The 15,029-nt window shown below is 47.2% G+C and overlaps 1 protein-coding gene across 1 annotated transcript in view; it reads right to left on the bottom strand.

Annotated features, from left to right (window-relative positions):
• Nucleotides 1-2,762: 2,762 nt before the first annotated feature.
• Nucleotides 2,763-15,029, bottom strand: part of LOC122373457 (heparan sulfate 2-O-sulfotransferase 1-like) — a gene marked incomplete at its 3' end in the record, with an annotated part of 30,984 nt that continues 18,717 nt past the window's right edge. Inside the window, exon 3 of the mRNA XM_043351537.1 lies at nt 2,763-2,939. Coding sequence (XP_043207472.1) covers nt 2,763-2,939 — 177 coding nt within the window. The remainder of the gene's footprint in view (nt 2,940-15,029) is intronic.

The raw sequence follows: 15,029 nt of genomic DNA, 5'->3' as shown, positions 1-15,029 counted from the left end.
AGGAGAGAGAGAGAAGAGAGAGGAGAGAGAGAGAGAGAGAGAGAGAGAGAGAGAGAGAGAGAGGATGACCGGGAAGTGACCTTCACAGAAACAGCAAATAACCTAGAGCTATGAGCTTATCAGCCACTCATTACACCCGAGCCAAAATTAGGATCCTTATTACAAGCATCATCATATCACCTGGATCTATGAATAGCTGGGAATCTGGATGAGACAGCTCAATGACTCCCAGACACGTGCGGAGTTTTGTGCATTCCAGTCACGGTCTCTTATGTGACCCGACATAACACGCCTTATTCTCCCTCATGCCTCACACACCGATCCGTTTCTACCACATCACGTTCGCAGCTCGCGGCTTGTCCGGTCACCCGGGGCGCCGGCTGACCGATCACCTGACCTTCAGCGGTCGGCACTGACCGATGACCACTGCGGCGGGGCGCAGGTCATCCCCCATCGGTCACTGGAGCCCCGTGGTCTCAGATGACCGGCGCCATCGCTCGTTGGCCCAGTGACCCGCCGCAGAGACGGCCTTAGGTGCGGTCTCTTGATGCGGCCTCAGATCGGTCTCTTATACAGTGAGTGCTGAGTTGCAACACACCGGCACCAGCAAAGGCAGGTTATGAGGCATGGATGGAGGTGAGCGAAGGCAGTTAGAGAAGCTGAGAATGCTATTGTCTGCGTGGGTGGGCCGCCGGTGAAGCCCCCGTGAAGGTCTTCAGACGTTGGCATGCGAATGTGAGAGCTATGAATGGAAGCTGGGGTTTTTTGCCGGGCTGATGAAATGGCCGAGCTGAAGAATAAAGATAAACGGTTGCGATAAGAAAAATGAATGGCTTGCTTCAGGCAGCTCTAGAGGTCATGAGCTCGGAATTCAATTTTGTTTTCCGATGCGTGGATAGTATGTAGGGCTTTGCTAGTTCACGTTCTCATTAGAGGCTGTGGATCTCTCTCCCTCAATCTCTCCCTCTCCCTCTCTTTTTCTTTCTCTCTCTCTCTCTCTCTCTCTCTCTCTCTCTCTCTCTCTCTCTCTCTCTCTCTCTCTCTCTCTCTCTCTCTCTCTCTCTCTCTCTCTCTCTCTCTCTCTCTCTCTCTCTCTCTCTCTCTCTCTCTCTCTTTCTCTCTCTCTCTCTCTCTCTCTCTCTCTCTTTCTCTCTCTCTCTCTCTCTCTCTCTCTCTCTCTCTCTCTCTCTCTCTCTCTCTCTCTCTCTCTCTCCCTATCCCACCCTCTCTCCCTTTCTCTATCCCTCCGCCTCCCGGTCCTGCCCAGGTGTTTGATTCTTGATTGTTTTGTTGACGTACATACTTCTCTCCGGCACACGGCAGCAGGCCTCCCCAGCTCCTCGTCTGTTCGCTCGTTCGTCTGTTCGCTCATCGTCTGTTCGCTCGTTCGTCTGTTCGCTCATCGTCTGTTCGCTCGTTCGTCTGTTCGCTCATCGTCTGTTAGCTCACTTTTCGTTTGCCCTCGGGGAAGGTGTGTGCTCGTGTTTACGGTCGGCCGATTACCGGAGAATTATTGACCGTAAAAACCAGCAGGCGCGGAACCGCTGTTATAACGTGTTTACTGCTTACCGACCTATTCCTTTTTAGGGATTTATTGAGTTCAAGAAGACGTATATTTAAGATAATACCAAACTGTTGGCTAGTGCAGTGGTGAATTGATGAACGCCTTCAAAAGGTAGGTAGGAAAGCTAGCAGCGACATCAGCGAGACGAATTTTATCGTCCATTTATCACAGTGACGCATACAGGCGGTGACGTTACGTCATCCCGTCTCGTCATTCACGATGACGGATCGTATGGCAATAGCCATTAGGTCGCGTTTTACGGGCTACCGAAGCGGCGATGACCTCTACCGACGATTGAGCGTTGGGCCATTCGGCCCGCTTTCAGCGATGGATTCGTTTAATGTATGCGAGTGTTTGTGTCTAGCGAATGGGTGACTCGGGCTCGACAAAAACGCTGAACGGCAGCCGATGGTGATTTATTTCCATTGATCGTTGGTCTCTGGTCAAGGTCTTGAAAACATCTGGTACGTAGACGGGATATTTTTGTGCCCTGACTGACTTGTAAGCTTAACAAATTACACGAATTCCTTCATGTTACGACATATTTACGTTTAACTTCTAAACCTGATCCTTCTTTCATAATTCACCCACTCATAGTTGCGGCACTCGGCGCTAGAGGCGCTACATGCGCGAGCGGTTGACCGCTCGCGAGGTCAGTTCTGTCCCGCATCTGTTTTGTTTTTGTAAAAACAATATAGGGCCGCCTCTGGCCGAGTGCCAGCAACGTTGGTTTCTTGAAACGGGACTGCACCAAGACCCTTTATAGGTGGCACAACGAATGCGATTAATTAGCACACTAGTTAGCTACTATAATGAAAGGGTCGCCAACTACACCCAGTGGCATGATTCGTCTAGTAAGTCGCGTCTCCGACATCTGACATCGCCATCAGAATCACCTTTGATCAGTGTCAATCGCGAATCGCTTTATGATTATGTCGATTTGTTATGCTGCTAATTGCGGGCAACATCCATCTGTAATTAGCCCAAAGGTGCTAAATGCATTTGCGTGGCATTTCATGTTTTAAAAAATGTAAAAGTAAAACAAATGAAATAACTGAGATTGATGGAAAATCTATGCATCCCAGTACTTGATTCCTTTCATTTCATCCATCTATATCACCATCACTTTCACCGATACTACCGTTCGCCACCCCATCCCACCGTCTCCCCTCCCCATCCCTCCCTCCCCGGTACTCACGTGCACTCGGCATGGTGGCCGCAGAAGAAGGGTACCGTCAGCTCGGGGTACTGATGGCCGTTCAGATAAGTACACTCGGTACCCGACGTCCTCAGGCACTCCTCCAGTGTTAGTGACCAGTTGGGAGCAGCAGATGGAGGAGGCGAATAGCCCCCCAGCACGCGGTCATGGGTGAACCTGGGGTCACAGAAGGTCAGAGGTCAGGGATGACACTCGGGGACATGCGATGACACTTGAAGAGATTGGGAGACAGCCGGCGATGAGACATGACGGGAGATGACAGGCGCCGGATTTGAGTCTGCGTGGGGTCGGCGCCGGGTCAGTATGAGGTCAGATCGAGGTCAGATGGAGGTCACAGAGGTCACAGTCACGCCGAGCCTCCGGCACCGGAACACACTGGAGACTCTGCGGCTGTGGAGGCCGCCATTGTGGTGTGTAATTGGCTGCTGGATGCCGGGGCTGTGGTTCTGGCTATGAAGTCGCGGTTTAGTGGTGCCCTCGAGGTCGTGACATCGGTTAGGGTGAGGATTCCCGGCTCTGATTAGTATATTGTCATCACGCTGGCGTGACAGATCCAGTTCGCTTGATTTTTAGTTGTTATTGGCCTTGATTTTATGACATATTCTCTTGGTTCTGTTAAGACCAGTTCCTATATATTTGCACCATTTTCTGTTATTATCGGGAAAAGTGGTGTGATCTGGTGAGCTGCAGTACCGTTGTTTTGCCCATCCCATATTTTAATTTTTAGTTTCAGCTCTCAGGCTCCATACACTGGCCGTCTATTCTAACGTCCCATTCTCGTTTTTACCAGCCTGGATCCTCAACTCAAACCACAGCCCAGCGCTTACCAGCCGCAGACCAATTGAAAACATGTGGTCAGAGGGAGAAAGCTATTGTTTGTCACATAGCCGCGGTCTTGGCCGCGGTCGGACCTTTCCCAAACCACGGTTCCGTATTGGATACACGGATGGCTCTTAGCCGTGAGTTAAAGGTAGTGTGCCAGCTTTCTTGGACCGTATGGAGTTAATGGCCCAGATAAGGAGAACCGGATTTTTAGAACTTATCCATACCTTCAAAACTCATGGAAACGGCTTAAATTCTTCAAATTTTGAGTACCCCAGTGCGAAATTCGCCCCGACGGGTTGTCGGTCGTACCCCAACCACATTTCACACCACTATGAACAATAAATGCACACACTGAAATCGCTATTACCGATATGCTCATTAGGGTGTGTCATCGAGGGGGTGATTCTCGCAGAATCAAACGCCGTAAGGTTTTTCCTTGGCACATTGATCAATAATGAATTTTCATCCATATCCGAGTCCACCAAAATTAAAATTCGTGCGGCGCCAGCCGTTCAAAGTTTTGGCGCCCGGCGTTGCAGTCTCCAATGCTGAGCGTCACCCAGCACTGCGAGTAACACCAAGTATTGTAGGAGGTAATAATGCAAAATAACTGCCGCTGAAAATGATGCTTTTGAGCGCTTCTAAGGCTGATTGTTGCAAAAAAGCATGTCCTTAGAGTGTCCATTTATTCTTTTTATTGTGCTCAATGAATTAAATCGAGCATGGCTTCTGAAACTAAAGAAGAAGCTGCCCGATTTTGAGAAGCGGGCGGGGTGGAGGCGGAGACGGCAAGTGACTCAGATGCGTCTTCTGAAAACACCGACTCCGTGGCATCCTCTGGGCGGTGCTTCTTCTTCTTCTTCTTCTTCAGCATGTCATCTCGTGTGGCCCGGCCCGTCTCCACCAGGATGTCCCGGAGGCTGCGTCGGCAAAGGGCCCCACGGGCGGGTCCGTGGCCCCTGGTAGGCGGGGTAGTCGACCAACAGGTGTTTGGCCGAGTCCGGTTCGTCGCAACGGACTTTCTCGTCAGACTCGGCCGGACCGAGTCGGAATCGGGTGTCTCCGGTGAGTGGGGAGCAGCTCACGCGGAGCTGTGCCACTGTGATCGACGCTCGGCGGTCCAGTTCTCTCTCCGTGGCCCAGAGCGCCACATCGTCCGCATTCGCAGATGTGTACCTCCAGTTCCCGAGCCGCAGTTATAGCCGGTCATACGAGCCTGCAGGGTTAGCGTCCGATGGCTGCGTTGGTCCTTCAGGAAGACAGCCTCCTGCTGAGTGACTCAGTGGGCGATGAGACTTGTGCACCTGCTCTGAGAGTTGCATTTGCATTTCGCGATATCCAGGAGTTGTTGAATTATGCAGTGGCGGCGCTTTGCTGGTTCCCTGTGTCGTGCTATAATTGTCGTATGGGCATTTCCTAATCAGCTACGTTTTTTTCGCCTCGTGAATTATGATCCGGATAGCATAGGGCCCTGCCGAAAGTGACACGGCCGCGTACAAAACATTTCGTGATAGGACAGCCGGCACTTTTGTCCCAACAGCGACTGCTGACTAAAGCAGAGGCCTTCAGTTATGTCAGGTCATAGGCGGCGGAACGGGGGGGGCACCGGGGCACCGTGCCCCCCCTTGAATTCTGCAAGGGGGGCACCAATAGCAAGGTGCCCCCCCTTAAATTTGATGTATTAGTACCAGGGGCGGATTCGGGAAAACTCCAAGGGGAGGGTCATGAATCGAAGTGGTTCCCCTACCTATGCCCAAAATTAAAACCTCAACGGATTTCGGCCACTTAATTTTGGTGGTGCCCTATTTTCAGTTTTTTTATTTTTTATTTTTGGTTAGTCATGTGATGACTGGTGCCCCTGGTGCCCCTGCTAGGCCGCTGGTGCCCCTGAAAAGACTGTGGCACCTACCTACCCTGCCCCCTGACAAGCCTACGGTGGGCCCTGACATGACTTAGGTGCCCATGGGCCCTGACAGGCCCGTGGTGCCCCTGACAGGCCTGTGGTGTCCTTGCTAGGCCTGTGGTGTCCCTGGGCCTTGACAGGTTTGTGGTGCCCCTGTTAGAACGCAGGTGCCCTTGACAGGTTTGTGGTGCCTCTGACAATCCTTAATTGCCAACGACAGGCTTGTGGTGCCCTTGACAGGCCCATGGTGCCCTTGCGAGGCCGGTGGTTCCCCTGCGAAGCCGATAGTGCCCCTGGCAGGTCTGTGGTGCCCCTGGAAGACCTGTAGTGCTTTTGCTAGGCCGATGGTGCTCCTGACAGGCCTGTGGTGCCACTGACAGGCCCGTGGTGCCCCTGCTAGGCCTGTGGCATCCCTGGCGGGCCTGTGGTGCCCCTGTCGGCTGTCAGGCCTGTGGTGCTCCTGGCAGGCATGTGGTGACCCCAGGCCCTAAGTCATGACCCATGTGACCTCCACCCTGGGATTCGCCACTGATTAGTACTGCGATGGCTTCTTGTTTTTGGGAATTATACATGTAGGATAAATCGAATTTATCAAACGACAATAAGGAAGAGACAAACACATAGGTACTTGAGGATCAGCTTAAAGTTAACCACACATACGGGCAGGGGTGTAATTTTCCTAAAATTATTGTGGGTGCCCAGCTGTAGGGGCGCCCGGCGCCAGGCCGTTTTGGGGCGCGATAGATATTCTTTATGTGGGAGCCTAAATTAACACCGAATTTGATAACATTGCTAGCCGAATGGCGCTTCAAGTGACGTGTCTGACTAAGCAAATACACGCTTAAAAGTGGAGACTGACCGGAAGGACGTAAAAAAGATGTAGAGAGGCGCCATCCAGTAGGAGGGGCACGAAATGTGGAGGCACCAGACGGTTACGACTTACGAGGGCGCCGTGAGACGATGAAAAGGGCGCCATTCTCTTAGGAGGGCGCCGAGTGATTAAAACGCTATGTGGTCCAGGGGCGCTAAGAGGCCAGAAGGGCGCCGCACAGTCAGTAGTGCTACGTTGGTGGGGACGTGGGGGCGCCAGATGGTTACGAGGGCGCCTTGAGATCATGAAAAGGGCGCCATTCTCGTAAAAGGGTGCCGAGTGATTGAAAACGCTATATCGACACCATTTTTTAAAACCCACATCTGCTCTCCCGTGAATTTCCGGGAGGCACGAAAGATCTCCTTTTAAAGGAACTATCCCACCTTCTAAAATGTTGTTAAAACCAGTTAAATTGTGCCCGACTTTATAGATTGGATGACCAGGAAAACGGTTCTGGCATTTATTTTTCATTAAACATCTTAGGCTTCCCATACACACAAACTTTCAAATATGTGACATCACAGCCCAAAATTACCTCCTTCCCCAGGCCACATTACTGTCATAAAGCTGATTCTTTTTACTCTGTAGGCACCACAATAAAGTTCAGACCAAGTTTTAACCCTCGCCCGTAAACGGCGATCTGCCACCTTCGCCCATGCAGGGGGGGGGGGGTTGGTGCGACCCCCCCTTGGCGTTTGAAAACGGAGCGTCGTAGAGCTTAGCGGAAAAGACCAACGGATTGCTCTCGCCGAGATCTCGCGATTGGTGGTATAGTTTTTGGTCCTAGGTCAACATTTGACCTACTTTTGACCGGTCAAAGGTCAAATTTTTCGGAAAAATAGACTTTTTCAACTTTCCGCGGCGATTGCGGCAAAACGGTGGAAGATATCGACTTGAAACCTTTACTTTCGTGTTCCTTGATCAATTCTCTATCGTTTGGTATGTATTTCGTTTCCCTAGCTCTAAAAATGGCGCGTTGGGAGCGCCGGAAGTCGGCAAGGTCACAGTCGGCGGCAGAAATTCGAAAAATCAAAATTTAAATTTTTGAAATCTGATTGTGTTTTTGGATTTGGGAGGTCCATTTGCTCCCTATAGAAGCTAATATTGCTGCATATTCCCATCGAGGTGACAAGAATTAGCAAAATAGTGGTTCGGGCGCTTTTCAAAAATAGTACCGGACGCTGTTCCTCTTGTGACGTCATAGCTCCGTGACCTGACCTGACCCGGTCAAGTTTCTTATACCATATGATAGCCAATACTTGCCCCAACATGCATGGGAAGTTTCATCACGATCCATCAACCGATGTCCGTACCACCGGCAGGAAACCTCGGGCGTTGGCACTCAGTTTGTGAAAATCCGGCCGGAGGCTGTTCCCTTTGTGACGTCATAACTCCGTGACCTGACATGACCCGGTCAATTTTTTTTATCAAAAGATGCGCAAGGTTTGCCCCATAAGGTACCCAAAATTTGGCGGCGCTGCGCGCCGCCGTTTTTGCACTATTTCCGAAAAACCTCAGGGGGGGGGGGGGTTTGCACCAACCCCCCCCCCCCTACATGGGCGAGGGTTAAGCGATTTTTCAACGAACAAACCCATTTAAATCAGAATGACTAAACGAGGTGACGTCACACTAACGGTCGCTCCATGTTGAAGATAGGGCCTTGCGCAAGGCCCATTTTCAAAAGAAGGGAACGCATTTCTTCAACACCAAGAGGCCGCGGGGGTTGCAACCTAGATAGATAGTGGTTTCTGAACCTCGCCGCAAGCTTGGCTATCTCAACTCAAACCCCATGTTAAAGGTGGGATAGTCCCTTTAAAAGTGTCCAATCGTCCGATCCTGATCAAATGTGTGTTCGTAGGCCTGTTCTTGTATTGCTTTATCTGCCAAGATAGACAAACTTGAGAAAAATCGAGTGATTGTACCTTTTTTGAAGGTCTCTAACCAACTTGTCTGAAATTCACCGGAGAACAAATGTGGAGTTTAAAAAAAGGTGTCGATATGTGGTTCAGGGGCGCTGAGAGGCCAGATGGGTGCCGAACAGTCGAGGGATGCACGGTGAACAGAGACCTAAGGACGCGAGACGGTCAGGAGGGCGCCGTTAGACCATGAGAATGGCGCGGTGCTGTCAAAAGTGCGCCATTCTCCCAGAAGGGCGCCGAGTGATTAAACACGCTATATTATCCATGAACGCGAGACGGTCGCCGTCAGGAGGACGCCGTTAGAGCATGCGAAGGGCACCGTGCTCTCGAAAGGACGCTTGCAGCCTTGTAAAAGACTTGTGGCTGCATTTTCATCATTGTGGGGGCATAATTCAGGATTGTGGGTGCATATGCCCCCACAAAGAGATATAAAATTACACCCCTGCATACGGGGGTGAACTGCCATTTTCGTTTAGTAAAAAAAAATAAAAAAATCAAAAAAATCATCGTGTCAGGGCTGTGACGAAAAATAAGTGGCCTAAACCCGATGAGAAAACAGGATTTGGGGGTACCCTAGGTTTGGCTCCTTGAGCCATGGTGCCCCCCCTTGTCTCAAATCGTTCCGCCGCCTATGTGTCAGGTGGCTGAGTGCTCAAAGAAGAAATCAAACAAATAGTGCATTTAGGGCCGTGGCGAAAAAAGGACAAGGCAACTCTGAACTAATGAAGGAATCCCTGTTCGCGATCTATGTAAAACACACGACGAAAGTGATCAAAAGGGACTGCTATAAGCCCTACAGACAGCCCTACAGACTTCTGAACAAAACACCAGAGACACAGGAAGGAACAAAGCGCCGCCACTGCATAATTCAACAACTCCTGGATATCGCCAAATGCAAATGCAACTCTCAGAGCAGGTGCACAAGTCTCATCGCCCACTGAGTCACTCAGCAGGAGGCTGTCTTCCTGAAGGACCAACGCAGCCATCGGACGCTAACCCTGCAGGCTCGTATGACCGGCTATAACTGCGGCTCGGGAACTGGAGGTACACATCTGCGAATGCGGACGATGTGGCGCTCTGGGCCACGGAGAGAGAACTGGACCGCCGAGCGTCGATCACAGTGGCACAGCTCCGCGTGAGCTGCTCCCCACTCACCGGAGACACCCGATTCCGACTCGGTCCGGCCGAGTCTGACGAGAAAGTCCGTTGCGACGAACCGGACTCGGCCAAACACCTGTTGGTCTACTACCCCGCCTACCAGGGGCCACGGACCCGCCCGTGGGGCCCTTTGCCGACGCTGAGGGAGATCCTTTCCACCGAGGCTGGGCTCATCCGGGACATCCTGGTGGAGACGGGCCGGGTCACACGAGATGACATGCTGAAGAAGAAGAAGAAGAAGAAGCACCGCCCAGAGGATGCCATGGAGTCGGTGTTTTCAGAAGACGAATCTGAGTCACTTCCCGTCTCCGCCTCCAGTTCCACCCCGCCCGCTTCTCAAAATCGGGCAGTTTTTTCTTTAGTTTCAGTAGCATTGCTCGACTTAATTCATTGAGCACAATAAAAACAGTAATTGGACACTCTAATGACATGCTTTTTGCAACAATCAGCCTTAGAAGCGCTCAAAAGCATCATTTTCAGCGGTAGTTATTTTGCATTATTACCTGCTGCAATACTTGGTGTTACTCGCAGTGCTGGGTGACGCTCAGCATTGGAGACTGCAACGCCGGGCGCCAAAACTTTGAACGGCTGGCGCCGCACGAATTTTATTTTTTTGCAAAAACGGTTGCTATGCCGTGTGTTTGCAGGTCTCAGTGCCAAGGAATTTCTTAACGGCATTTGGTTCTGTTACTGATGACACACCCTAATGCTCATCCAATCAAGTTTCGATAAACCCGTTCATCATCAGCTCCTGCGGTTTCGAACACGCCTGTTAGTTGGCTTCTGATGCTCGTCGAGGTCGGAATTTCCAAATACGCGTGGTGCGTCGGGCCGCGCGCTCTGACTTCGGCCAAGAAAAATGCGTCAGCTGATCATTGTCATTTCTGCCACTTACGTGTGGTGAAATGGGGTCATAACTTATAAGACGGCTTTTTCATATCAATTATTTTACATAAAATCATATTTCAAACCATAAATAATGTTCGACAGCCAAATAAAAGAAACAATACCAATACGGGCTTACAGTTTAAGGCTCGACATTGTGTTGTCTACGATTAGACAGCTGATAACTCATTCCCGTACGTCGTATGGTCGTAACACTATAATGACCTTTGCTTATTGTCACAAGTGCGCCGCATTCGCGATTGTTGCCCGACGCCTGTTTGCAGGTGAGCCCACTACAGTTGTTATACATATCTAAAAACCGATAAACTTTTAGGCGAAAAAGGCACTATTCCAGGCCCATTTTTGATTTTTTTTTTGCGATATTAGGTAAAAACAGAAGCTTCTTATCCTAGGAAAAATAAAATGGGAAATCTTTCAAAGGTGGCACACTACCTTTAAACGATGGTCAGTAAAACAAATCAACGATTTACATATTCTAAAACTTCCAAAGCCTCTTACCAGATCTCTGATTTGACGAAGCCTTCTGCGGAATGCAGAGTGAAAACGAGTGTAGGCTTCTCTTTCGTATGATAAATGAACAAATATGTTCAAACCGTCCAACATCGAACGATAGAGATCGCTGAGATGACCTCAGTGGATAAGATCTAAATCGACCAACTCCATAGATATCTGGGAGCGGTGGGAGTCAGATACTAAATGGTGGAAGCGAGATGGCTCTGAAATCGGTAGGTATGTCATAAATCACTAGATGAGAGTCAGTTTTGATTTGTAATCGCTCATGGTCGCTGATGTCTGGTGATAGAGCCGACACGCGCGGTTGATGGATCATATTTCATGTCAAATTGTTTTGGTCGGAAATGTTGTGATGCATTCGATAACCTTTTTTTTTTACAAATGTGTCATAACTCATAATATACCCACTCGTCGCGAACGCCAATATAGGTAAGGGAGAAGGTTTTCTTCAGTGCACCGACTTCAATTGAACTTGACAGGATGATGCTGTCTTAATTACACCAGCATGCCTTTTCACACGAATGTTAAACTCAAATCACCGTCTTAGACTAAACTCACACCTTGATTTGGCCACATCCGCATGAAAACATGCCTTATATAATGACTGGAAATTTCCTAAACACCTGAACGGAAGCTGAGGCTGACGGCTGAATTAGTTTCATAATGACGTAACGTTAGGATTAATGCCCTGCATAATTGCTCAGATGAAAGTTAATGGTGCATATTGCACTACTGTTCACCTCGGTATGACCCGGTACCGTCTCCCGTTCCTGTCATTGCGGAATAATTGAGCGCTTAACCATCAGAGAACAGGAAGGACATGTTTATCGTGGCAATGACATGGCGGTGCACACAAGCAATCCATTCCAATTGCGTTACTAACGACTCGAGATTACTGTCGATTTTCCAGTGGCCTTGTTTCGCTCATCAACATTGAGCGATCATGTGACAATGCAGGGAATAAGGGAAGCATCTCTTATGTCTTCCTTGCATTTTACGCTCTATACTGACACGCAACCAAAATAAACGAAAGATGGAAGAAATTACAAACACAATGAAGTTAGGGTTAAGCATGCAATACTTAAAGATAATAACATGAAATTAAGTACCTTAATAGTTCTCAAGAGACCTTGATGCTAATTGTCTTTTCTGGGATTTTCAGATTACCTCTAGAAAACCCTCTAGAATCCGGCATTTTGCAAAAACCTCCAGGAGCCCCGAAACGCTCCCTTAAAACCTCTAGATCTGGAGGTTTACCTCTAGACCTGGCAACACTGAGTAAAACGTATTTCGTCATCCGGATTTGTCTGCTTGCAAACATCACTTTTGTCTGTCCCTTCACTTTGCTCATTATTGATTACCTATAGGGGCATTCCACGTCAAATCAAACACCGAAATCCGTCATCCCCTTCGATTTTTCTGAAAATTTGTAGGCAGACTGGGCATGGTTCAAAACTGAGTTACGTATAATATTTTCGAAATTTGATAACGTATCGCTGAGATATAGGTCATCGAATATAGCGAAAAATGTCACACATCAATTTTTTAAATGGCTATAACTCTGGTTCCTTTGCTGGTATCAAAATGATATTAACAGGGTCTTATAGGCAATTGATAAGGCTTTGATTTTTAATTATAAAATTAAACTGAAGTGACCTTGAAATGCATTTGACCTTGAATTAAAACAGAAAAAATTAAATAGCAAAAAACACGTCACCTTCGATTTGGGTAATTTTTACATATTATGTCCGTCACAATGTTCCTAACCATCTGTGAAAAAATTGGAGTGGGCCATTCATAACTTTCGCGGCAAACACCGTTTTCATGCATCAGCATCACGCAACCGCGCGTGACCTTGAAAGACAGAGTCAAGACATGCTTGCTTGTGTACACTTTCTGATATGAATGATGCTGATTAGTGATATCCCAAACTCTGCGAGAATGGAAATGCATAGTCATCGTAGTCAAGCATTCACGTTCCATAGTAAAAGTGTCTCAGACAAACGGTATTTTGCGGTGAATTTTGAGCCGTGTGGAAATGCATCATGAAGTAAATTCAACGAAAACATTATCACGCAACGATATCTTCGTCTTTTGATCTTCACTATACGAAAGAACATACATTTTTAGTATGTATGGGGAATTGCTAGTTAATCCAATAATAAATATGGCAGTTAGAGGCCCGCTAAGAGTAACATGTCGCCGGCTGAGGCGGGCTCGGCTGATGCGGGAAACGCAGCAATCACAATTTTGTGTTTACACGTTCATATTTCAATTGTTTACCAACCGATTTTCAAAATTATTTCACCATAAGATTGCCTGTACATTTCTTAGTCTTTTCACAAAATTTGACGCGAATCGAACGCAATCAGCGGTAGGGAGCGGCGAGCGCGATGTAAAGACGGAACCGTTCCGTTCCGTCCCGGCACAGTCTACAATTCAGGCGGCGCGTAGCGGTCGGCGCCGGCTGCCGAGTCGCCGCGTCGCTGCGGCGACGGGATGTTCACTTTACACCGCTATTACTAGAACAGTTGTGAACCGATTTTCTTATTGCTTGCACGATGAGATGGCCAATTCAATTCTTGACAGGAAGCCATAATTAATTTCGCATTAATCTTATGAGATATTGGCGAAAAACAGGAGGGGTGGGCGAAATTCGCTCTTCCCCCTCCTCTGCGCGTGCTAACATACGTTTGCATATGTGCAATTTTCTTCAAAACTTATGAATGGCCCACTCTAATTTTTTCACAGGTTGTTAAGAATATGGTAGGCAATAAAATATATGAAAATGAGCCAAATCGAAGGTGACGTGTTTTTTGCTATTTCAATATTTGTGCTTAAGAACAGAGTTAAGCAAATTTCAAGGTCATATATTTAAGTAGGTGCAATTCTAAACAAATGCTTAAGAAATTACCTAAACAGTAAGGTTTATTTCATTCAAATCAAACAAGTACAACCAAAGTTATGGTCGTTCAAAAATATAAAGATGCAACATTTTGTAAAAATTTGATGCCCTTTATTTAGAAGACCTGTGGTCAGAATGTGCAAAAAACATCAATGTAATGTCCGGGGCCACACAGGAACTCGCTCACAAATTTATAATGAAATCGCTGATGGTAAGGTGCAAAACAGCCGATTTTTGTTCGATTTGACGTGGAATGCCCCTATACGGAAATTTTCTTTCATTATCTGTGATAATGCTGAAATCAAAAATGAGTTTTGAATTTTTAGGAAATATTTTTCAACATTCCTGCTTAAATGTCGTATGTGATAGTTTAAATGATAAATAGAACCACAAATAAATAAATATATCACACAATTATTCCTCTTCCTTAGAGGCACCTCAACCTTTAGTAACACGAACAACTGGTGATACGCGTAGTTGCGCGTAGTACTTTGTGTACGTAGACTTTCCTATCCTATCTTTCGCGGCTATTGATACGCTGGCTGACGAGTCAACCGTATTCGATATCTATAATGAAACTTTTGATCCCTTCATAAATGATATAGGCAACATATCCACGACTCATTCTCAATATGATAAGGTGAGGACTAGCTGCAGTTTTCATGAATGTACCAAATTTCGAAATCTTAACTGTTTTGAAAATAACATTTCAATCATTCATATAAATGCACGTTCCATGGTAAACAAGCTGGATGAAATTGAAACATTTTTGGCACAATTAGAACAAAAAATGGCATTTGTATGCATATCAGAAACCTGGCTTAATCCAAAAATAGAAAATAAGTTTGGCTTAGGGGATGAATATATGGCTTTCTACAAAAGTAGAGAAATTAAAGTAGGAGGGGGATCAGCAATTTTTGCATATGACAAATATTTCACTGGAATACAAAAGATAAATATACATGAGTTTAAAACAGCTGAAGTAGTTACACTACAGATCAAGAATGGAAACAAACCACCTTTCCTTGTTTGTCAAATGTACCGACCCCCTGAGAATGAATGGGAATTTCTAAATGAAATGGAACAATTTCTTGCCACCTTAACTTAACTTAATATGCTTGCATTCATTACAGGTGATTTCAATTTTGATTTATTTTCTATGAAAAATAATTCTGCTAATGAATCATTTTTTACATTAATGTGTAGTTATGGATTTTTGCCAACCATCTCCAAAGCTACCCGAATT

This window comes from Amphibalanus amphitrite, unplaced genomic scaffold (assembly GCF_019059575.1).
Source record: "Amphibalanus amphitrite isolate SeventyFive unplaced genomic scaffold, NRLGWU_Aamphi_draft 001498F_arrow, whole genome shotgun sequence".
Classification (NCBI taxonomy): domain Eukaryota; kingdom Metazoa; phylum Arthropoda; class Thecostraca; order Balanomorpha; family Balanidae; genus Amphibalanus; species Amphibalanus amphitrite.
Note: the sequence above shows the minus strand (reverse complement) of the source record. Positions and strands in the feature narration are given on the sequence as shown.